Consider the following 24,184-nt stretch of genomic DNA (forward strand, 5'->3'; position numbering starts at 1 on the left):
AGCAAACAAAAAGAAGCAACACCAATGGGGACTAGGCTCTAAAGAAAGCCGTCTCGGGTGTGGACCAATCAACTTCAAGGACAGTGCATATTATTATCATTATCAGAGTTGCTTCTTTTTGTTTGCTTTTTTGACTACTTGTGTTGTGGTTATTGCAAACATGATGCCTTGAATAAAGGTGTCAGTTTTGTACCAGTTTAAAATGGTAAAAACCTACTACTATATTTTGCCACTGGTAAAAGAGATCTCATAGTGTAAAAACTTGGCAGGTCCCTGCTGACAATGAGGATCGAGTATCCTGGGTAGCCGAGTGTCGTATTCACAGTCAGCTACGAGGAAAGAGCTGCTGCTGCTGCTGCTGTTATTTGTTGGGTCACGTGAGCTGGCTGCTGGCGCTGGAGGGGGCAGCTGCTCCTCGCGAGAGCTCTTGAACATCGAGAATTCGTTATCACATCCTGGCCCGGGGCCACAAAGATAAAGGTTCAAGCCCCCCCCCCCCCGTATAGCCTCAACAGGCTGTTGGGGCAAGTGCTGTTAGCGAGTTGCACTTACGAAGGCCGGCACCGCACACGAGGGTGTGGGGTGGCCAGAACCACGCCCAACACACACTCGCTGACACACAAAGACAAAGGTACCCGTTTAAATATACCATACTTTTAGGGGCAAGTGCTGTAAGCGAGTGGCACTTATGAAGGCCGGAATGGCGCACGAGAGGATGGGTGACCAGCACCAACACCCGGCCACCTTTGTCTCCCCAGTGGCGGTGTTTACACACCGCACCAAGTAACTCGTTAAAGACAAAGTTGACGTCGGGTGAGAGCGCCCTGGACTAGTTTAGATATCCTCCCACTGAGCGCTGACCGTGGCCAGGAATCGAATGTGAGCCGCCTCCGAGACACAAAGACAAAGATCCCCGATGTAGCCTCAACAGACTGTTGGGGCAAGTGCTGTTAGCGAGCACCTGTGAAGGTAAACAAAGACAAAGATCCCCCGCATAGACTGAACGGACTCTTGAGCAGAGTGCTGTTAGCGAGCACCTATGAAGGCCGGCACGGCACACGAGGGGGTGGGTGGCCAGCACCACGCCCGGCCGCCTTCTTCTCCCCAGTGGCGATGTTTACACACCGCACCAGGTACTAATTTGAGGCCGAGTCGACCTAGGGGAGACCCATGACCGGTTCAGATAATCGTCACTGGGTGTTGGCCGTGAGCTGTAATCGGACTCGGGTCGCCGGGTTCGTGGCGCGCTAACCGTTGCGCCACCGCTCCGCGATGGGGGCTGGAAGGAGCGCAGTGAATGCGGTGAAGCCGCTGGCGGGGCTCTGTCCTCCCGTCTCCTCCACGTGGCCCCCACAGCCTTCGGCACAAGTGCCGTGGTGATGTCACCAACACTCAGTGGCTCTTCTTCACCCTGTAGATATGTGTACGTGTGTGTGTGTACACACACGTGTGTGTGTTTACACACACACGTATACACATCGCCAATGGAGAGACAAAGTCGGTCGGCCGTGGGGCTGGCCACCCACCCCCTCGTGTGCCGTTCTGGCCTTCAGAGGTGCTCGCTAACAGCGCTTGCCCCAACAGTCTGTTACAGGCTATACGGGGGATCTTTGTCTTTATCTTTGTGTGTGTACGTGGAGTGGGAGTGTAGCTGGACTACGAACCAACGCCGGTGATTCTTTTCTGAACCAGTCTTGGGTCTCCCCTAGGTTGACTCTGCCTCAAATGAGAACCTCGTGTGGTGTGTAAACATCGGCATTGTCTCCGCAGTGGCGGTGTTTTACACATCGCACCAGCTACTCATTTGAGGCCGAGTCGACCTAGCGGAGGCCCAGGGACTAGTTCAGATAACACTATGTAACACAATTTTTGTTCCTGGGTAGTAAGTGTTATTTTCTAATTGCTTATGCCTCAAAAGTATAGAAAATGGCTATTATTATTCCCCGCAAACTTTGCTTCTGTGACCAGGACTTTATGTGAACGAAAGACACAAATGCACACCGCGTTTTCTCATTGAAAATAGGTACATTTCAAAATATCACTGTCCTGAACACAAAAGCAAAGTTTGTGGGGAATAATTTTTCTGTACTTTTGAGGTATAAGTAATTAGGAAATACCACTTACTACCCAGGAACGAAAAAAATATGTTTTTGTTACACAGTGTTATTCTTGGAGTGGATTATTGACTTTGCTTTTGGGTCCTGGTCACAAAATCAAAGTTTGTGGGTAATAATAGCCATTTTCTGTACTTTTGAGGCGTAAGCAATTAGGAAACAACACTTGACGATAATTACACAATGTGATTATCGTCAAGCACACACACACACACATACCAAGACAATGACACACATCACATACACTACAACTTTTGCACACCAACACACGCACTGACAGGCGAGGGCCAGCTCACTCTGGTGCCGTGTGTGAGGCTATCCCCGTCTCGTGGAAAAATTCAGTCGCAAACTAAACTTCACGCGACACGCCACATGAGCATGGGAGCTCGCTGACACTCGATTGAAAACTCATTTCTTTTTCGAACCTCTCCAGTTAGCACGGTTGGCTTCGTACGGCGCGAAAGAAGTTCAACATACGTACGTACAACACGGCTGTCCCCCCTGCCCCCCCCCCACCTCTGTCTGTGCTCAGCAGCCTTCACCGTGGAGGCTCGGGGGGGGCTCCGATTGGGGGGCTCCCGATCCTCGCGTGACTACCGGCGGCAGACGCGAGCGGAGCCGGGGGGGGCTCCCGCCCCCTCCCCCAGCAGCTCCACCCTGGAGCCCCGCCAGGGGCTCACCAGCGGGGGGCAGGGGGGCCCTCCCCCCGCTCCTGACGGAGGAGCCCCCCCTAATGGGGGTCCCGCGGAGCCCGGCCCCGCGGGGGGCGCCACCACCGTCCCCTCGGAGGCGCGCGGCGGGGGCCCTAACGGCACGGCGGGGCCCCCCGTCACCACCGGCGAGCCCCCCACGAGTGGCGACGGTGACGGGAGGCAAGGTGCGTCTACCTGGCCCCCACGCGGTCGCACCTGTACCGCCTCTTACCCACCACGTACCACTCCCCCCCACCCCCCCACTATGCCTGCAGCAGAGTGCGCTGCTGAAGCTGCTGTTTGTAGCGTCACCTGGGTAACAGCCGCGGTTACCTGGGTTCGACTCCTGAACGCGGCACCGCCCCCCCCCATCCCCCCCACCTCCCCCCCCTCCTCCCCCCACCGCCACTGCAGCTGAAGACTAAGCCCCCCCCCTCGCACCCCCCTTCAAGTCAACTCATTCCGGTGTTAGTTTGAGAACTAAAGAGACCAGGATGGAATGTCACCTTCTTCACGTGAGTGAGTGGGCCAGGGTCACTAAAATTATGAATCAGAATTCTTCATTTATCCTGGAGGAATCCGATGAGCTATGAAGCTCTTTTCGCAGATTTCTAGTTGGGGTGTGTCAGCAAGTTCCAATAACAATACAAAAAAATGTACAAAAGTAATATCCAACAACGAAGCGAATTGAAATCAGAGAAAAAAATAACTGCATTACAGGAATAATCTAAATCCGTGCAAACAACAACCAATTTGGAATAAAAATGTATTTCCATTCACAAAAGTTGATTCGCAACATTGTTTAAAAATTCACTCCGAATAAATTACCAAATGTATGTTATGTGACAGGAACAAAAATATAGCTTTAGGCTGATTAATGCAAACAAACAAGCATATAGTCAGTTATTGTTACTTTCAATCTTGATTTTAAGCTTTCGTGACTGCAGGAATCCATTCTCCTTGGTTCTTTAGGTTTTATTGTTACTTAATGCCTGGCATTGCCATGTGCAAAAAATGAATACAATTGAAGAATTAGCATCGCAGCATTTCCTCGTGTGTGTGTATGTGTGTGTATGTATGTGTGCACGCGTGCCTGTGTGAGTCACAGAGATAGCTCAGTGGTGAGCACAACAAACCCGGTCACCCGAGTTCGATTTCCGCGCACGACCAATAACAGTTTCAATATTTGAACCGGTCTTGGGCCTCCCCAAGGTCGACTCGACCTCAAATGAGTAGCCGGTGTCGTTTGTAAACATCGGCACTGGGCTGTTGTGCTGGTCACCGGCCACCTTCTCGTGTGCCAGTGCCGGCCTTCGTAGGCGCGCGCCAACGGCCCCTTCCCCAACAATCTGCATTTCCCATAAAAATGCTAAATTCCTCTTGATATGCAAATTCTTTTGTCAAGGCGCTCTTCCCCCTCCAACGCAGCTTAAATATACGCTCCAAGCTTGGGGTGTTTCATTCAGACGCTGTCTTCCCGACAGACCTGTTCTTCACCTGAGGACGGCTGCTTACATTGTGGCCGAAACGTCGTGATAATTATTTTATTATGTTTTATTTTAAAAAAAAATTATTATTTCCCTTCTACGTGACTTTACCGAAAGAACCAAGAAGATGAATCTGTTGAAGGCTACGCGGGGGATCTTTGTCTCTGTGACACGCAGTGAAGCGCCTGGCACTGGAGCTGCCCAGCCTCGTGGAGGTGACGCTGCCAATAAACGACATCTGGATCAACGTGACGGCCTCACCTCCTCCTCCTCCAGGTGCGTGGTGTGGGGGGGGAGTGTGTGTACTGAATGTGTGTCAACGTGTGTGTGTTGGTTTGTTTTCCCACCCTGCGGCTAAAATACAGCGAGTTGGCACAGAGGGGGCGCGCAGGTGGTGCATCTGCCAATCATCTCAGCCAGTCAGCCCATAGCACCTGGGTCTGTCCCGTGAGCTTCTGCCGGCAGCAAGCCTTCCACACTTCACGTGACGGCCTCAAGGTGCACCTAGCCTGGCACAACCGTGGCGGTCACTTCACTGCCACTTAGTGGCGATTGACGGCTGTTGTGTAATTGTATCTGTGTTTGTGAGCGGTGGGGTGGCGCTCGATCCTGGGCCTCCCCTAGGTCGACTCAGCCTTGTAATATTACCCGGTGCGTAAACGTCGGCACCGGGGAGGAAAAGGCCGGCCGGGCGTGGGTGTTGACCACCCACCCGCCTCGTGCACCGTGGCCACCTTCGTAGGCATCGCTGGCTGGCGGCGTTTGCCCCGGCAGCCAGTCCGTCACAGGCTACACGGGGCACCGTCTCTGCCTTTGTGGCGAGCGGCGCAGCGGCATCTCGCACGCTTTGCCGCGTCGGTGCGGGTGTCTGGGCCAAGTGCGCCACCGGGGAGCGGCGTGCGCGGTGCTGCCGCCGTCGTCGCACGCTGTGCCGCCGTCTCCGCCACGAGTCGCGTCACCCGAGCGCGACCACGAGTTGTCGCCGCTCCGTGTTGCCACGTTTTTTTCTCTGTCGTCCACGGAAGTTTTTGGGCCCGTGAGCTTGGCGGAGTTTTCTGGGCCAGCGTTTGTCTCCCGCTGGTTGCTCGACTTATCTGTCGGCCACCTTGCAATTTGCATATTGACGTTTGGTGTTTTCACGCTGTTTCCGGGAGTTTAAGCTGCCTGCGCCTGATACTGTTATTGTGATGAATGTTCCTTCTTTGAATGGATTCGCTGTTATATTTTAGTTTTTTGGTGTTTTCACTCTTCTGTACCATCGCCCTACCCCCACCACCTCAAACACCGCCCTCTCCCGCATCACCCCTTGCCCTCAAAGATAGAGATTTGGAACGTTCCTACCCAGGGTGCGCAATCGTACGTGAACAAACTGAACTAAACCAGCCATAGTGTTTCTGAATTGTTTATGTAGGAGTCAGGCAGAGAGGAAATACATCACTAAATAACGTGGTAGGAAGCAGAAATGTGTTTTTCATATTTAATTTCAACATTCAGCATATAATTTAAAGAAAAAATCACATTCAACAGAAACACGGTCTTGAACCTTTGACCCGGAAGAGTTTATGTGACAGAGCTGTCCCGCTCAAGCGAGAGGCTCGCAAATTGCGTAGAATGGAGGGGACATCAGGGCCGGACTCGGGGTCAACTCGGGGTCAACTTGGTGTGACCCCGGGTCACGTGGGGTACCGTCGACCTGTGCGGTCCCCTGGGTCTCTTTCGACACGCACTACTGCGGGCATTCTCAATGAGGTGCCAAACCCGGAAGTGCCGAGTTGGCAGATTATGTCCCTGTACCTAATCACACACGTGGGATTAGCCCCCCCCACCCGCTACGTGCCTGGCTATCGTCCACACACTGCAGCGAACCCCCCCCCTTCAAAGATGCAGATATCCATTAAACATTCCAGTATTGCGCCAACATTGGCATGTGTTTGGAACCGTTGGACCCAACGTCGGACCAATGTTTCTTGTTTATTCTAGATTTGAAGCTTTCGTGACTGCAAGGATTCATACTCTTAGGTTTTTTCGGTAAAGTCACGTAGGTAAAAAATAAAATTAATAAAAGTAATAATAGAAATAAAATAAAATAATAAATCACGACGTTTCGGAGGCAACACAAGCTTCCGTCTTCAGGTGGAACAGTCACAGCACGATTGCTGTATCAAGTACGATTGCTGTTGTGTGTGCGTGAGTGTTGTCTGTGTGGTGTGCATAGTGTGTGTACGTGTTGTGTGTATGAGTGTTGTGTGAGTGTTGTGAGTGTGGTGAGAGTGTCGTGTGTGAGTGTTGTGTGTGTGGTGTAAGTGTGTGAGTGTTGTGTGTGTGAGTGTTGTGTGAGTGTGGTGTGAGTGTGTAAGTGTTGTGTGTTTGAGTGTTATGTATGTGAGTGTTGTGTGTGCGTGAGTGTGTGTGTCTCTATCTGTGTGCGTCTGTGACCTATGTGCTATGAAGAATGGGCCATCGCCAGAGGCTTCACCTATTATTTATTTATCTATTTTTTCCCAAGCCCACACCTCAAGGGTTACTGTTGACAAATCTGCAGAGATTTTTTTTCATTAGCCCCCGTGCACCACTGCCAACGAAGCAGCAGCATCACCAAATACTTCATATACGTGTACATAAGCGTTGTGCATCTCATGTGTGTGTTGTGTGTGCGTGTGTTGCTCTGTATGTGTGGGAGTGTATGTTGTGGTCAGCGCTGCACACTGTGCTCCGGACGCGGCGACCCAAGTTTAATTTCAAATCGCAATCAATCACACTGGCCAAGAACTACTTCTGGGCCTCCCCTAGGTCGACTCAGCCTGAAATGAGTACCCGGTGCGGTGTGGAAACATCGCCACTGAGAGAGACAAAGACGACCGGGCGTGCTGCTGGCCACCTACCCTCCCCGCTCGTGTGCAGTTCCGGCCTTTATATAGACTCCATAACAGCCCTTGCCCCAACAGGGGGATCTTTATTCGTGTGTGTGTTTGTGTAAGAGCCATCACGGCGTTGTACGTTCAGTGGGTCCGGTAAAGATCGCGCCCTTATATCTGCCACCGTCGCCCATGTCTGCTGTGCGTTCCCTCTCTTCTCCTCTCTCGTGCCTCCCCGTGCCCCCCCTCCCACACCACGTGGGTGCAGGCTACACGTACGACTTCGTGTGGACTCTCATGAGTCACCCAGCGGAGCTCAGTGGACTCATCGAAGGGGAGCACACGAGCACGCTCCGTCTCTCCCAGGTAGGTCCCCCCCACCCCCACACTGGTAGGTGTTCCAGGTAGGTGTCCGCTCCCAGACTGCCCCACCCCCACTACCTCCCAACAACGCCGTCCTCTCTCTCCCCCGGGCTTGGATGGAGTTGTGCGTGAAGAGGGGGTGAGATGCGGACACGCGGGGACACGTGGAGTGGAGTACCTGCAGTGGAGGTTGCCTGTAACGCAGAGAGTACGTGTCGTCGCGTAGAGTGCACGTCACGTGGGGACCGCCAGCTGCCCGTGGCCCCCCCCTCACCTCCCCACCCGCCCCTGAACCCCCAACCCCAATAACCGTGTCCTCCGCCCGCCGGTGTGTGTGGAGGAATGTGCTGATGGTGCGGCGTGTGTGATTACAGCCCAATTACTCGCCGCCCGACTTGCCGTGCAACCGCCAACTCTGTCCCACGGGCCTCCAACCGAGAGCTCTCAAGAGATGCACAAACGCAGCCCTATGTACATCCATGTTTGTTTAAAAAAAACTATCCTTAAAGTTACAATTTTTTTATTTTAACAGGTAAGATCGCCCTGAGCTGCTTTGTAGCTCTTTCTCAGAAGTGACCTGGCCACAAATGGTAGCTCAACGCAGTGGCTCATGTTGTGGACATTTATAGCGGCCAAATACTCGTGGCGATGTTGATTCTAAATGTGAAGGGGAAAACCCGGAGGACCCGGAAAACTCCAAATACACAGCAGGCGTCAGGGTCGGGATTGAACCCACGACCTCCTGTATACCAGGCGAGGTCGTTAGCATCCCCTAGCCACCGCGTTTTTGGGTTCAGCCAGGCGGTAGCAGTCGTGGTAGTTTTAAGCCAAAATTCGTGTCATAACCCTCCACCACCCGACAAGGCCATCACATTTACAAAGACATGATTATTGTTATTTTTGTTTATACACGCTCCGCCGTGGAGACAGAGCGATGGAATCGGCTTGTGGGCGGGCGCTCGGTGGATCGTTACGTCGCGAGGCCATGAGAGACGGCAGCTGCTTGGAGACGCCTTCATCCAGCAGCGGATCTATCTTGGCTGACGATGATGATGATGATGGTGGTCACAACTGCTGCTGCTGCTGCTGATGTCGTTGTCGCGTCACAGTCCCGGTGCCGCCTGTGTCTCTGTCCGCAGCTGTCGGCCGGGAAGTACGTGTTCCGGATCACGGTGACGGGACCGCTCGAGTTCGGAGAGGCGTTCAGCAACGTGACCATAAACCCCGGTGAGACGCGCACGCACACAGACAAAGGTTCCCCTGGATAGCCTTTAAGGGGTTGTCGGGGCAAGTGCAGTTATGAAGCACCTAATGAAGGCCGCCACGGCAAAACTATGACGGGGTGCTGTGGCCGACACCAGGCCTCGCCACCTTTGTTTCCCCAGTGCTGATGATTACACACCGCACAAGGTACTCGTTTCAGGCTGAGTCGACCTAGGGAAGGTCCAGGGCCGGTTCAGACACAGATGTTGGCTGTGAGCTGGAATCGAACACTGGTTGCCGGATTTGTAGCGCAGCGCTCTCACCTCTACACTACCGCTCTCCACGCAGAGCACCATCCTTGTGTGCGTGCGTGCATGTGTGTGCATGTGTGTGTGTGCGTGCATGTGTGTGCGTGTGTGTGCGCGTGTGTGTGTGTGCGCGTGCATGTGTGTGCATGTGTGTGTGTGCGTGCGTGCATGTGTGTGCGTGCGTGCGTGTGTGTGCGCGTGTGTGTGCGTGCGTGCATGTGTGTGCGTGCGTGCATGTGTGTGCATGTGTGCGTGTGTGTGCATGCGTGCATGTGTGTGCGCGTGTGTGTGTGCGTGCGTGTGTGTGCGTGTGTGCGCGTGTGTGCGTGTGTGTGCGTGCGTGCGCGTGGTGCCGGCCACCCACCCCCTCGTGTGCCGTGCCGGCCTTCGTGGGTGCCACTCGCGAACAGCACTTGCTCCCAAAACCCTCTGAAGGCTATACGGGGGACCTTTGTCTTTGTGCGCGCATGTAGCCCCCCGCGTGAACCAGCCCCCCGTGGCTGTGGCTCTGCCCCGATCGCAGGAGCTCACTCTACCCACAGCCTCCACCTTCATCGACGGCAGCCGTGAGTGACTCCGACCCTAACAGCCTCCCACTGCGCTGGAGGTTCTTTCCTTTCCTATAATTAAAAAAACACGGCGGTACGCCTGGAACTTTGCCGTGGTACACCGGTGACGCGCATATGCACGCACAATGTCAATCGATTACTTTGTTGTATCGCGTTGGGTAAAGTGCTCTGAAACACCCTGGCGGGAAGGACGCTCTGTCAAAAACAAATAATTATTTTTCATAAAATGTCCCAGGGGCCCCTAATGTGAATATCCCATGGGCCCTGAATGTGAATGTCCCAGGGGCCCTGAATGTGAATGTACCAATGGCCCCAGTGCAATGACGCGACGCGCTTCTCCCCACGGTGGTGCGCGTAGAGAGCCAGGACGACGATGGCATTGCGAGCTACCGCTGGGAGCAGGTGCGGGGACCTCCGCAGGAGTCGGGGGGTGCCGGGGACACTGCCGTGCTGAGCCTCATCAACCTGGTGCCCGGATCCTACGCCTTTCGGTCAGCCGCCCCCGCCGCCGCACTCGCACAGGAACACACGCGCTACTTGCGCATTTTGTTAAACCGGTGGAGAGGCTCGGAGAGACCGCCGGGGTAGCCTCCGCCTGCGACAGTGGCCGGGAGTCACCGGAATGTTGCGCGGATATCTCCTCTGCACCGATGGGCGAGAGTTGGGGGGGGTGGGTAGGGGGTTGGGGGCGACTGCAGCCACCAATCTCTAACCGCGGACCACGTGGCAACGCCACCACGGGCTTCCATCTGCGGGTCTCTGTGCGAGTCTGTGCACCTCCACGTGAGGCCACATCTCGAACCGAGGACCACACAGTGACACCACTGCCCGCTTAGATCACTCGCCCCAGCAGCGTTTCATAAATTGACTGCGTGACTCCTGAAGCCGTCCGCTGGCTCACTCTCCTCCAACGTCGAGACGAGCACGTGGAAGAGCGATCCTGTCAGCGTGCCGAGTGGCTCGCGAACGTGCCGAGTGAGGAATTCGGCCCCAGCTGCCCCCGGGCACGGGCACCCATCTACCCCGCCCCTCCCCCCCGCTCCACGCTCCGACACCCCCCCCCCCATGCCGACCCCGCTAGCCCTGATCCAGCCCGGGGCGGCCCAGTGATGGTGCCGACAGACCGGCTTGGCTGGGTGCGGTTGTGGCTCACCGTGACCGCACCCACGCCCTGGCACAGCCAACGCATAGCCGGCCTCACAGCCTCACCAGCACACACTCACCATCACGTACACACCGACACTCACCATCACGTACACACCGACACTCACCATTACGTACACACCGACACTCACCATCACGTACACGCCGACACACACCATTACTTGCACACCAACACACACTCACCATCACGCACACACTGAAACAAACTCATCACTCATCATCACGTACACACCGACACACACTCACCATCACGTACACACCGACACTCACCATCACGTACACACCGACACACACCATTACTTGCACACCAACACACACTCACCATCACGCACACACTGAAACAAACTCATCACTCATCATCACGTACACACCAACACCTACTCACCATTACGTACACACCGATACTCACCATCACGTACACGCCGACACACACCATTACTTACACACCAACACACACTGACCATCACGAACACACCGATACACACTTACCATCACGTACACATCGACACACACTCATCATCACGTACACATCGACACACACTCATCATCACGTACACGCCGACACACACTCATCATCATGTACACACCGACACACGCTTATTACCACATACACAATTTCAACTTATATCTGAAATATTCCTGGGTCTGTCTTAGGTCGACTCAGCCATAAAAGAGTACCTGGTGCAGTGAGTAAAACATCAGTATAGGGGAGACAAAGACGGCCGGGTGGCCGGGTGCGGTGCTGACCACCCCTCCCTCTCGTGTGCCATGCTGGCTTTCACAGTTGCTTGCTAACGGTACTTTCCCCAACAGTCTGTTCAAGGCTGCAGAGGTATTTCTTATATACAGTATATATATATGAGTGTACGTATATAAGTCCGGCAAAAACAACCCCCTACCTCCTCGTTGGTGCCGGACGGCAACGCTGTGGTTGTTCAGTGCCGTGGGGGGAGGGCCAATTTAAATTAGCCTTTCCCCCCATGGCGTTTGTAATCACCACAGCGGCCCAATGGGGGTTCTGGATGGGTGCGAGGGGCTGGTAACCCCTCCACCTTCAATTAATCACCACCAAACCACGATTGAAACATTAAACATTTAATTAAGCTTGTGCCAGAGGCCCCGGGGGGACAGGCATTGATGACGTCCCCTGACTAAACCCCATTTGGCAGAGCCAGGAGACTGAATCCTTACCCTCGGGGTTCCTCCAGAAACAACAAAAAACTACTACGGGTGGCCACGTGGAATGTTCGAACGCTCACTGCAGAGGAGAGGCTGCCACTCCTCTGTCGGGAGCTGGACCGGTACCGCCTGGATCTCTGTGGTATTCAGGCGGTCCGGTGGACCGGCTCTGGCTCCTGCCACCATGAGGGGTGGACAGTCCTCTACTCGGGGCAGGAGACTACCAAACAACAGGGAGTGTCTCTTCTTCTGAACAAAAGAATGAAGGGGGCGTGGGAGCGTGGCGGTGAGGTGTGGGAAGCTGTAAGCCCCAGGCTACTTTGGGCTCGCCTTCCCATCAACCAGAGGCAAGGAATGGTGGTTGTGGTAACTTATGCCCCCACCCAAGGTGAACATCCATGGAGGGATGCAGGCAAGGCCGATGAGTCAGATGCCTTCTATGACCTCCTGTCACAGGTGCTAGCTAAAGTGATAAAGTTATCTTCTTGGGTGACTTCAATGCCCGAGTTGCTGGCACCTGGTCTGGAGTGATTGGAAGGCATGGAAGGCATGGGCCAGATCAGCTCCATTACAACGGCAGGAAGCTGCTAGCTAGATTTTTGTGCAGCCCATGGGCTTGTAATTACCAACACGCTGTTACGGCATCGGCGCATCCACACAACATCATGGATGCATGCCGGGTCCAAGCAAGAACATCTGCTAACAGCACTTGCGCCAACAGTCTGTTAAGGCTTAATACGGAGGATCTTTGTCTTTGACAGGTTGACTGTGGTTGACACGGACGGAGTGAGTGACTCCACGGAGGCGAATGTGACGGTGACGCGCCCTGTTGACCGACCTCCAGTGGCCGACGCGGGGCCCACCCAGGTAACAGCAGTCGAACATACCCTCCTAGGTAATGGTACAATCCAGGTAATGATACAATGCTGATAATTGTACAATCCAGGTAATGGTACAATCCAGGTAATTGAACAATCCAGATAATGATACAATGCTGATAATTGTACAATCCAGGTAATGGTACAATCCAGGTAATGGTACAATCCAGGTAATGGTACAATCCAGGTAATGGTACAATCTAGTTAATGGTACAATCCAGGTAATTGCACAATCCAGGTAATGGTACAATCCAGGTAATGGTACTATCCAGGTAATGGTACAATCCAGGTAATTGCACAATCCAGGTAATGGCACAATCCAGGTAATGGTACAATTCAGGTAATTGAACAATCCAGGTAATGGTACAATCCAGGTAATTGAACAATCTAGGTAATGGTACAATCCAGGTAATGGCACAATCCAGGTAAATGCACAATCCAGGCGAAGGACGACAGCTTTAAACCTCGGGCACGATCCTGGTGACCCCCAACACCGGACGGTGACCTCGTGTGGGGACCCCGTTATTAAACGCGAGCCCCCCCCCCCACCCCCGACCCACCCACCCCGTGCCCGGTGTCCCACAGGTGCTGACCCTACCACAGAGTGAGCTGACTCTGAACGGCAACCAGAGCGCCGACGACCACGCCGTCACCACGTACGAGTGGGCCATCAGCCCCAGCAGCCAGATCAAGGTGGTGAACATGCAGGTGAGCGGCAGTCGGTGACACCGCAGGCTCCGCCAGTCACGCGCCATCGTCGCTGCTGCTCAGACGTGCGACGTGGAGTTTTGACCCCCACCAGAATCTAATTTTTTTTTTATCAGAATATTTCTTTAGACTGCAGAAAAAAATCCGATGAGCCGTAAAGCTCTTTTTCACAAACGTCTGGTCGGGGCGGGTCAGCAGGTTACAACAGCCTGATGATGCTGGTTGTTGTAATCACCAGCGAAACGTCGCGGTGCTGGAATTGTAAACATTGCAGGTTTACTCTCCAACACACCGGTGTGCTGAACTAGTAACTAATAGGCATGTTTTGTTTACGTGACAAACTTTTCTAACTGGCTGTATCAGGTGGTGGCGGGTTTAAAGGCTCATATTTACTCTATCTAACCAAAAAAAAACCTCCATTAAGGTAACCGAGTCGCTAACAGTAAGTAAATAAATGTAAACAACTAAGTAACGTTCATAAAAGTGCGATGACGGTGTCAATGTGACGGCGTGGCGACGCGGCGTGGCAGGGAGTGCGCACGCCGTACCTGCACCTGTCGGCGCTGCAGGAGGGCGAGTACGTGTTCCAGCTCACGGTGGCCGACGTGGCGGGTCAGCACGACACGGCGCAGGTCAGCGTCATCGTGCAGCCAGGTGAGCGGCGGGGGCACACGCAGGGCCGGGCGGGTGGGGGGGAACCGAGGCGGGCGATGGGCGAGACGGGTGAGGGGTGAGGCGGGTGAGCGGTCAGACAGGCAAAGGGTGAGGACGGTTGAGGGATGAGACAGGCGAGGGGCGAGATAGGTGTTTGGTGGAACAGGCGAGGGGTGAAACTGGTGAGGGTTAAGGCAGGTGAGCGGTGAGGCTGGTGAGGCAGGTGAGAGGTGGGACAGGTCAGAGGTGAGGTGAGGTAACTGGAGAGGTGGGTGATGGGCGAGCTGTGGAGAGAAGCCAAGTGAGTGGCAAGGCGCAACAGGTCAGTGGTAGAAGAGGGGAGCGGTGGGGACAGGTGAGCGGCTGTGTAACACCGTCTGCCCCCCACCGCCACCTCCCGGCTGTGCCGCTTGTTGCCCTCCGGTTGCCGTGGCGATACCAGAGGTGAACCTGCCCCCCGTGGCCGACGCTGGGCCCGACAAGGAGCTGACTGCGCCGTCGGCCGACACGACGCTCGACGGCTCGCGGAGCCACGACGACCGTGGCATCGTGGGATACCTGTGGGAGAAAACCAGGTGAGTGGCCGCTCCTGCGTGTGTGTGGGCGGGTGTGCGTGTGCGCCCGCACGTGCGTTGGCACAGTGGGGAGCAAAGGTGGTGCATCTTCCGGTCATCTCAGTCGGTCAATGGACTTGCCGATGACTCTGGTAGCAGCGGTGTCAAGATCGGGTTCTGTGGATAGGCCTCTGTGAGGTTCGTGAAGGACGTTGCTGAGCAATTGGAGGCGGTCATCCTCCAGAAATAAAGTAGGGCGGAGGAGCGGCAATGCTCACAACAACGAGTGGAGTTGGCACAGTGGGGAGCACAGGCGGTGTATCTGCCAGTCATCTTAATCAGTCAACCCGTGGCACCTGGGTCTGTTCTGTGGCCTCCTGCCAGCGAGCCTTCGACATTTCACGTGGCCTCAAAGTGCACGTAGCCGTGCACCGGTGCCATTTTGGCCGAGTGGCCAAAATGCAGAAAGTTGTCAGCGTAGGGAGGACAGGTCGTGTACCTGCCAGTCATTGGAGAATTTCAGACAATTCTGGCAATTGCCTGATGAAGCGGGTTGCTGTAATCACCAGCGGAACGTCATTAACTGCAATTGTAAATCTTATGGGTTTTCTCTCCAACACACAGCCGGTGTAGTGCCAAAGTCGTGTGTTTTATTCACAACGTGACGAACATTACTTATCGGCTGTGTTGGGGCGAGGTGGGTTTACGACATATTTACGCGTTATCGTGAATAATACGGGTCGCGAAAGCCTTTCCGTGTTAAGTTCGCCGTGGTTGCGTGTGCCCTTGCCCGAGTCGGGTGGGCGGGATACATGGGGGACCTTTGTCTTTCTCTGCGCGTGCGCGCCAGTGGACCCGACGGCCCCCGCCTGACGGGCGTGGACAGGCCGGAGCTGCGCGTCGCCGGGCTGGGCGTCGGGGTCTACGGCTTCCGCCTGACGGTGCGCGACGCCAAGGGGCTGGTGGCGAGCGACGTGGTGAGCGTCACGGTCCGGCAGGGTGAGTTCGACCCCCGGGTGTGGCGCGGGGTCGTCGGGGCGAGCGCGCTCGCCGTACGAGTCGCTGCGCGCGTGCACGTTCGGTCGAATGTGCCTCCGTGCGTTCGTGCGTGTGGCAGGAAGGTGTCTGTTTGCAGCGCAGTGTGTCCTTCGCGAGTGGCCAAATCGCAAGCATTCCCCAGAAGACATTCACGTTGGCACGCGGGTGGAACTGTTGGGCCAACGTTCCACAAGGGACGCCACGGTGGCGAGATGTTAACAACCTCACCTGATGTACAGGAGGTCGTGGGTTCGATCCCGACCCAGACACCTGTATATTTGGGATTTGCGTCTCTTTCTCTCTCTCTACATCTAGAATCAACATGCTTTTAGATTATTTGGCTGTTCTAAATTTCCACGTGATAAGCCACTTCGTTGAGCTACCATTTGTGGCCAGGTCACTTCTGATAAAGAGCTATATAGCTCAGTGGGCTTTACCTGGTAAAATAAAAAAGAGTTTAGTTTAAGAGTTTACTGGGCCACGACCCTCGGGGAACCTGCGAACCCTCCCTGACCCTCACGACCCCTGTGCCGCCCCCTCACTCACGTCCACCCCCCCTCCCCGTTAGAGGTGAACGAGCGGCCGGTGTCGAGAGCGGGGGGCGCCGTGACGGTGACGCTGCCCGCGGGGGTCGTGAGGCTCAACGGCTCGCTCTCGTCCGACGACCAGGGCATCGTCAGCTTCCGCTGGCAGCGCGACGAGGCCAGCCCGGCTGCCGGGGTGCGCCACAGCCACCAGCGCCGACTCGGGCACCAGCGCTAGCACCAGCGCTAACACGAGCACTAGCACCAGCGCTAGCACCAGCACAAGCACCAGCGCTAACATCAGTACGGACAACAGCATGGGTGATAACAAAGATGAAGATGCCCTGCATAGCCTTTAACAGACTGTTTGGGGAAAGTGCTGTTAGTTAGCACCTGTGAAGGCCGGCATGACACACGAGGAGGTGGGTGGCCAGCACCACACCCCGGCCGCCTTTGACTTCCCAGTCCTAGGAGAGGCCCAGGACCGGTTCAGATAATTTTCACTGGTGTTCGCCGTGAGCGGGAATCGAACTCAGGTCGCTTGGTTCGTAACGCAGCTCGCTATCCGCTGCGCCACCGCTCCCCATGAATACAACCACCACCACTTACGCCATCACTAATACACCCACAGCCACTAATATCAGCATGAGTGATAACACCATCATTAACACAATCATGATCAACAAAATAATCACTACCACCAGCACCATCATCGCTATCACAAGCGTTAACGCCAGCAAAATCATCAGCACTAATACGAGCACCAGCGCAACGGTGCTGTCCATGCTACTGACGCTCGTGCATGCATTGCAATGGGGTCAGGGGTCACGGAAGAGTCCACATTGGGGCCAAGTAGGGTCCCGGTAGGATCTGAGTAGAGCCTAGCTAGGGCCTGAGTAGAGCCCAGGTTAGGGTCTGGGCAGGGTCCCAGTGGTGTCCTAGTAGATTCATGGAAGGGTCCGGGCAGGATCCCAGGAAGGGTCCGGGTAGGGCTCCGTACCGTGACCGTGCGTGCTGGAACCCGGCAGGAGGTGCTGGAGGGCTCGGACTCGCGGGCTGTGCTGCTGCTGAGTAACGTGGTGGAGGGGAGCTACCAGTTCCACCTCACGGTGACGGACGCGCGTGGCCTCTCCCACACGGACACTGCACACTTGGAGGTCCAGCAAGGTAAGTGGGCCTCGCCAACTCACTAATCCTAAGCCCAGCTGTCTTTCTGGCAGCTGACCTGCCTGCCTGCATGCCTGTCTGCTGACCTGTCCGCCTGTTTGCCAACTCGTCTACCTGTCCGTTGACTTGCGTACCTGTCTGCCTGAACTCCTGCCTGTCTGCTCGTCTGCCTACCTGCCCACCTGCCTACCTGTCTACCTGTTATGAACATGCTTGCTTTGCTAGCAGTCTACCTGCCTGGCTGTCTAGCTATGTACCTACCTGCTTACCTGCCTGCCCGCATTTCCGCCTGTGTCCCCCCCCCCCCCGCGCCTGTCGCCCCGGGGCAGACCCGCTGCGGGACGCGCTGGTGGAGCTGGTGCTGGAGGTGGATGCTCCTCAGCTTCTGGAGCGGCACATGCAGCTGCTGAAGCGCAAGCTGGCGCTGCTGCTGGGCCTGCAGGACCAGCTCGTGCATGTGCATGCCGTGCGCAGCCTCGCCGACGACAGGTGCCGGCGCATTCTCACACCGGCTCACGCACGCGCGCAAGCACGTGCGCAGAGACAATAACATCAACCGCCATTCGACACTCAGTTGCAGTGCCATCCCCATGGCGTTTGTCCCAGGCTGGCAGGAGGTCGCGGGACAGACCCAGGTGTTATGGGTTAACCAACCGAGATGACTGCCAGGTGCTCCCCATGTGCCAACTCTCTGTGTTTTAGCCGCCCGGCGCTCCGTTCGTTGTCACTCCTCCGTCCTCCTTGGCTTTCGGAGGGCGCCTCCAACACACATACATCTGCTCGTCATCGCGGATTCAATGTAACCTTTCATGCCCCCCCCTCTACCCCGTGCCCCCCCCCGCCCCCACCTATGCCCCCTACCCCCAGCACGGCCGTGATTCTGCACGCAGAGCGAATGGGGGAGGGAGGTGGCGCTCTGTCCGGCCTGAACGTGTCGCGCTCGCTGCGCCGCCGGCTCGCCGGTTCTGGCGGGGAGCTGCTGCCCTTCGCCATGCTGAGGGTGGACACCCAGAGTGAGCGGCCTGCACGCACAACACAGGCAAAAGTCCCGCATATAGCCTCAACAGACTGTTGGGGCAAGTGTTGTTAGCGAGTAGCACTTACGAAGGCTGGCACGGCGCACGAGGGGTGGGTGGCCAGCACCACGCCGACGGCCTTTGTCTCCGTCGTGGCGATGTGTACACACCACACCAGATACTCCTTTGAGGCTGAGTCGACCTAGGGGAGGCCCAGGACCGGTTCAAATAATCGTCACTGGTGTTGGCTGTGAGCAGGAATCACCGATACACACAAAATACACACCCGCGCACACTCCCCACATGCACACCCCACACTCCCACACCACCCTGAACTAGACATAGAAAGTACTGCTCAATGTGGATGGATGACTGTAAGCATGAGTGTACTGTTGAGTGCGTCTGAGTGTACGTGTAGATGTGTGTGTGTGTGGGGGAGCGGTGTGTGGGGGAGCGGTAGTGTAGCGGTTAGCGCGCTGCGCTATGAACCTGGCAACCCGGGTTCGATTCCCGCTCACGGCTAACACCAGTGACGATTATCTGAACCGGTCCTGGGCCTCCCCTAGGTCGACTCAGCCTTAAATGAGTACCTGGTGCGGTGTGTAAACATCGCCACTGGGGAGACAAAGGCGGTCGGGCGTGGTGCTGGCCACCCACCCCCTCGTGTACCATTCTGGCCTTCATAGGTGCTCGCTAACAGCACTTGCCCCTACAGTCTGTTAAGGCTATACGGGGGATCTTTGTCTTTATCTTTGTGTGTGTGTGTGCACGTATTGATGAGTATTTATATCCCGCCACCCTGCTCCCCCTCCCCCCCCCACGGCCAGGGTGCCAGCTTCCGTGCTCGGGACATGGCCACTGTGACGGCCTGACACGCTCGTGCCGCTGCCAGCCGTTCTGGATGGAGGATCCCGTGCGCAGTCACCTGGGGGACGGAGAGAGCAACTGTGGTGGGGCCTCCCTCCTCTTCCCTCCCCTCCCCTGCCCTCCTCTTCCCCATCCCTCCCTCTCTGCCATCTCTCCCCCTCACTTATTCACCGCTCACTCCTCCCCATCACTCTCTCCCTCCTCCCTCCCTCCTTTCAAACCCCGGGGTCAATGGGGGAGCGATCACCCCAGCACCTCTCCATGGACCCCCCAACCCCCCTACTGCCCACGCTTGTGACTGACCCCCACCTCCGCACCTCCCTCCCCCCACCCCGCTCCTTGTGGTGGCGCGGCAGACTGGAGCGTGCTGTACGTGGGGCTGGCGCTGCTCGGGGTGACGCTGGCGCTCGGGGCTGCCGTCTGGCTGCTGGCTTACAGCTGCCGGCGCTGCAGGTGGGAGGCCTCCCCACCCATACTTCACCGGCTCCTGGCACCCCCTCGCCAAACACAGCTCGCCCCCACTCGCCGTGCATAATCTGACACGCTGATATCCCCGTCGCACATACGTGTGTGTGTGTGTCTTTGTTTGTGTCTGCGCATGAATGATGATGTACATCTTCTTGTATACTCTATGCGTGTGTGCATCTGTGTGCTTGTGTATGTATTAATGTGTACACGTGTGTGTACGTGCGCGGTAGTAGCGTAGCTTGTAGCGCGCTGCTCTACAAACCCGATGACCTGAGTTAGATTTTCGCACACGGCCAACATGAGTGACGATTATCCGAACCGGTCCTGGGCATCCCCTCAGTCCACTCAGCATCAAATGGGTACCTGGTGCAGTGTGTAAATATCGGAACTGGGGAGACAAAGGAGAGTGTTGGGGAGAGTGTGTGTATTTGTTTTCGTGTGTTCATGTATATCTATGTTTCTATATCTATGTGCGTGCGTGTCCATGTGTGTGTCTGTCCGTGTGTGTATCTGTGTGTTCGTGTGTGTGTGTATATGCGTGTGTGTGTATGTAAGTGTGTGTGTGCGTGGGAGGAGCAGGGGCGCCAGTGTCCGGCGGTCGCGGTACCGCGTGCTCGGCAGCCCGCAGGAGCGAGACTCCCTCGAGCTGCGCTCCCGCGGCAAGCGCTGCACGCCGGGTGGGTACAGCGGCCCCCACCCCCTGCTCCCCACACACACACGCATGCACACACAGACATACTCACACACACACGCACACAAAGATCCCCCGTATAGTCTTAACATAACATACTGTTGGGGCAAACAATGTTAGCGGGCACCTATGAAGGCCGGCACGGCAACACGAGGGGGTGGGTGGCCAGCACCACGCTCGACTGCCTTTGTGTCCCCAGTGCTGATGTTTAATACATTGCACTAGGTACTCATCTAATGCTGAGTCGACCAATGGGGAGGCCCTGGACTGGTTCAAATTTTCGCCACTGGTGTTGATCGTGAGCGGGAATTAAACTCGGGTCACCGGTTTCGTAGCGCAGCACGCCCACCACTCGACTACACACACATGCATACTCAGCAACAGCTGCCATTCGTCAATAACTCACAGTGATGTCCCCACGGCACTTGTGCACCTTGAGGCCACGTGAAGTGTCGGCTCGCTGGCAGAAGGTCACGAGACAGACCCAGGCATTACGGTTTGGCTGAGTTGACTGGCAGTCGCACCACCTGTGACCTCGGCACGTTCTAACTTGCTGCGTGTGCGCACCGGGTGCTCTGCCCGTTGTTGCGAGCGTCGTTCCTCCATTCCTTTGTTGTGGTTGGAGGGTGGCTGCTTCCCACTGCCCAGCAGTGTTTTCTCCACACAACAACAACAACCGCCATTCGCCACTAAGTGGCGGTGACGTCACCACGACGCTTGTGCCAGGCCATGTGCACCTTGAGGCTACGTGAAGTGTCGAACGCCCGCTGGCAGGTCACGGGGCAGACCCAGGTGCGACGGGTCGACTGACTGAGATGACCGAGATGACTGGCTGACGCACCACCTGTGCCCCCTACTGTGCCAATTTGCTGTGCTTTAGCCACCCGGCGCTCCGCTCGTTGTTGTGAGCGTCGCTCCCATTAAGCTCTTTCTCCACATACACACACCCCCCTTCACACACTGCATCATTCAGCTCAGTGCAGCGGACAGACACAACAAACTCCCTGTCTCTCCTCTCCCCTCCCACCTCCTCGTCTCCCTCTCTCCTCATCTCCCCTCTCTGTTCTATCCCCCACATCCCTCTTCACCCCCCCCCCCTTCTCTCCCCTCGACTCTACACCCCTCCTCTCCTCTCCCCTACCACAGGTGGACGCCACAAAGCAATGAGCATTTCTTCCCCGGGACCCCGGCACCGCCAGTCGGACTCGGACAGTGACCGCGACTCCATGGGGGGATCCGGCCTCGTGGGTCGCGCCCCCCACGGACGTCAAAATGGAGGGTTGGCGTCCCACATGGCCCCCTCCGATCTAGACACCCCGGGCTCACTCAGCGACACTCCAAGCGGCCCCCCGCGGGGGGCGCCCGGCCTGCACGGCATCGGCTCTGAACCTCTCATCTGATCGCGCCCTGGAATTTCCGAGGGGATCGAGATCCCCCCCCTCCCTCAAGGAGTATCGGACCCCCAGCAGCGTGAGGGCCCTAGAAATGTAAGACATTTCTGGGCATGGAACGCGCAGGGACTCCAGGACTACGAGACCCCCCCTGCCTGTTGGCACAGGGATCCCCTGGATGCGAACTTGAGATATGTGGACCTCACGGGGGCTCAAGGTCTCTAGAACTATGGGATGCACAGACATTCCCCACCCTCCACCAGGACTCATGGTTCCCATGGGCACGAGACCCCCAGAGAGACCCTCTCACCAGACATCACGGGACCACTGCGGTGCATGGAATGTGGTTGCTAACTGGGGAGAGTAAAGATGGAGAAGAGAGTGCGGCCTGGTGCGGACTGCACAGACCAACAGCCAGCGCTCGCTTGACTGGAAGCTCGGGAGGGATGAGAGTAGAGCTGGAACATCTGATTATTTAAGTAGTCGATTGATGTGCCTGTTATGGGGCAAACTGCACGACTAATCGGAAAATATTTGATGAAAAAAAAGTCTCACCACTGTTTCCGCTTGTGCCGCGAGATGGGAGGCGATGTGCGGGAATTGATGCTCGTTATCCACATCGTCAGCTGAGTCACGCTGGGCGTGGCTTGTCGGGGGGCTTCCCACCTTCGGGAAGGCGGCATGTCGAGGCAGCTGCCGTTTTTAAAAAAGGCCCAATTAATCGACCACAACAAAAGTAGTCGATCGTAATTTTAATCGGGTTCGTCGACTTAACCCACTGTCATCCGAGGGGTGCGTTCAGCGGGCCAGAGCGCTCTGCCGAACGGTGTGCTTGCAGAGCTCTTTTTTTTAAATGGTGGAGAAAATTGCACAACTCGCTGGGCGTTGGGTGGTCGTGTCAGAATGTTTCGGGATGGTAGAAATTCACGACCAATCAGACCTTGAAAAAATCCCACACGCCCAATCAACGCTCAGCGAGGCAGATCCTCAGACTGTTAACTCCTTTTATGATGCACTGTGGGCAAACAGGTCGTTTGGTAGAAAAGCGCTCTGGAGCGCTCGGCCCAAGGAATGCACCCCAGCTCGAGATGGCAGCATCTCGCATGCATTTGCTGGTGTTGAGAGAGCCCCATCTTTAGAGTTTGTAATTACTTGTGCCAACTTTAGCCACAGAAGTGTGCATGTGTGTTTTTAAGGGAAGGGTTATGCTGCTACGTTGACCAAAGCGACAAGGGCTCCGATCGGCCACGACCTCCGGACACTTTGGACACTTAAGTTCATCGGCAGTGGCTCTGACTTGGCCGGTGTAGAAGTCAACCCCTGTTAATGGCCCCTTCGGTTGGTGGCATAGCTGCAGTTGGCACACTTGAGGCTACCCACTTGAAAAGCTGCTGCTTTTAAGGACTGGGCAGATGAGATGTCAACCTCCTCACAGCTCCGTTGGGGAGCCTGAGGAGCAGGGGTCCTTGTGGAGAAGGGGACGTTATGAAGCAGAGGACCCCTTGGAGAGGCCCTACCCTGTCCCTGCGTCTGTAAAAACAACACCAGTCACTCCGTCCACACTGCTATGAGTTGCAAAATTATATATATATCCGTAACGAACACTAAATCCAATTTACCTCTCGCTAGGGCTGTGACTCCTAGTCACGTGCCACCACCTCTAGTCTGCAAGCAGCTTGGAAAATATATTGTGAGAAATGAAGCCCTGTAATGATGTGATGATGTCATGTGAAGAGAATAAATTATGATGTTTTGTAAACTTGTGTCGTTTTGTGCGTCACTGCCATCAGGGTCGATTAACTCTGACCCCGCGTCACTTAAAAATGCGAACCAAATAAGCGGTGTGCTGAGCCGGCACCGCTAAGAACCTGGGTTCAACTTCATCACTGACATTGACATTAGCTGCCCCGCTCATGATGCTGACACTTGGGCTATGCCCATTTAAAACCTTTATAAACAGTTTGCCTTTAGAGGCTAACCCTCTTTTCCTTATGACGACCGCTTGTGTTGCGATCGAAACGTCGTAGTTTTTGTTATTTTCTTTGAACCTATCTACGTGACTTTACCGAAATACCCAAATAATATGAATTCCTGCAGTCACGAAAGCTTTAAGTCATGGGTTCTCAGGTGTAACGAGTTCATGGTCTGCACTTATTTTGACTGAATGTCGAAACCAGTGCTTGCCCACAAATACCTGGAAGTTCACCTTTTCAAGCGAAGCCTGACTGCTGCTGATGAGACACTGGATGTAGGAAACCACTCCAGTTTTGTTTTGTGTTCAACCAAATGCTACA

General features: G+C 55.5%; 1 protein-coding gene across 6 annotated transcripts in view; it reads left to right on the top strand.

Annotated features, from left to right (window-relative positions):
• The window catches only part of LOC144931762 (dyslexia-associated protein KIAA0319-like protein), a 30,977-nt gene extending 7,328 nt beyond the window's left edge, over window positions 1-23,649 (top strand). For 2 of the 6 annotated variants that reach the window (XM_078856019.1, XM_078856017.1), the window contains exons 3-21: window positions 2,647-2,991; window positions 4,471-4,569; window positions 7,417-7,514; window positions 8,651-8,738; window positions 9,496-9,588; window positions 9,950-10,082; window positions 12,696-12,801; window positions 13,398-13,520; window positions 14,051-14,174; window positions 14,617-14,749; window positions 15,579-15,727; window positions 16,335-16,486; window positions 17,319-17,457; window positions 17,787-17,946; window positions 18,325-18,470; window positions 19,301-19,423; window positions 19,697-19,793; window positions 20,364-20,485; window positions 21,646-23,649. In XM_078856019.1, the coding sequence (XP_078712145.1) occupies window positions 2,647-2,991; window positions 4,471-4,569; window positions 7,417-7,514; window positions 8,651-8,738; window positions 9,496-9,588; window positions 9,950-10,082; window positions 12,696-12,801; window positions 13,398-13,520; window positions 14,051-14,174; window positions 14,617-14,749; window positions 15,579-15,727; window positions 16,335-16,486; window positions 17,319-17,457; window positions 17,787-17,946; window positions 18,325-18,470; window positions 19,301-19,423; window positions 19,697-19,793; window positions 20,364-20,485; window positions 21,646-21,899 (2,684 nt within the window). In that variant the 3' untranslated portion in view covers window positions 21,900-23,649. The remainder of the gene's footprint in view (window positions 1-2,646; window positions 2,992-4,470; window positions 4,570-7,416; window positions 7,515-8,650; window positions 8,739-9,495; window positions 9,589-9,949; window positions 10,083-12,695; window positions 12,802-13,397; window positions 13,521-14,050; window positions 14,175-14,616; window positions 14,750-15,578; window positions 15,728-16,334; window positions 16,487-17,318; window positions 17,458-17,786; window positions 17,947-18,324; window positions 18,471-19,300; window positions 19,424-19,696; window positions 19,794-20,363; window positions 20,486-21,645) is intronic. The other 4 variants (XM_078856021.1, XM_078856020.1, XM_078856023.1 and 1 more) reach the window with 4 other exon arrangements.
• Window positions 23,650-24,184: the final 535 nt, after the last annotated feature.

The sequence above is a fragment of the Lampetra fluviatilis genome, chromosome 4 (assembly GCF_964198595.1).
Source record: "Lampetra fluviatilis chromosome 4, kcLamFluv1.1, whole genome shotgun sequence".
Classification (NCBI taxonomy): domain Eukaryota; kingdom Metazoa; phylum Chordata; class Hyperoartia; order Petromyzontiformes; family Petromyzontidae; genus Lampetra; species Lampetra fluviatilis.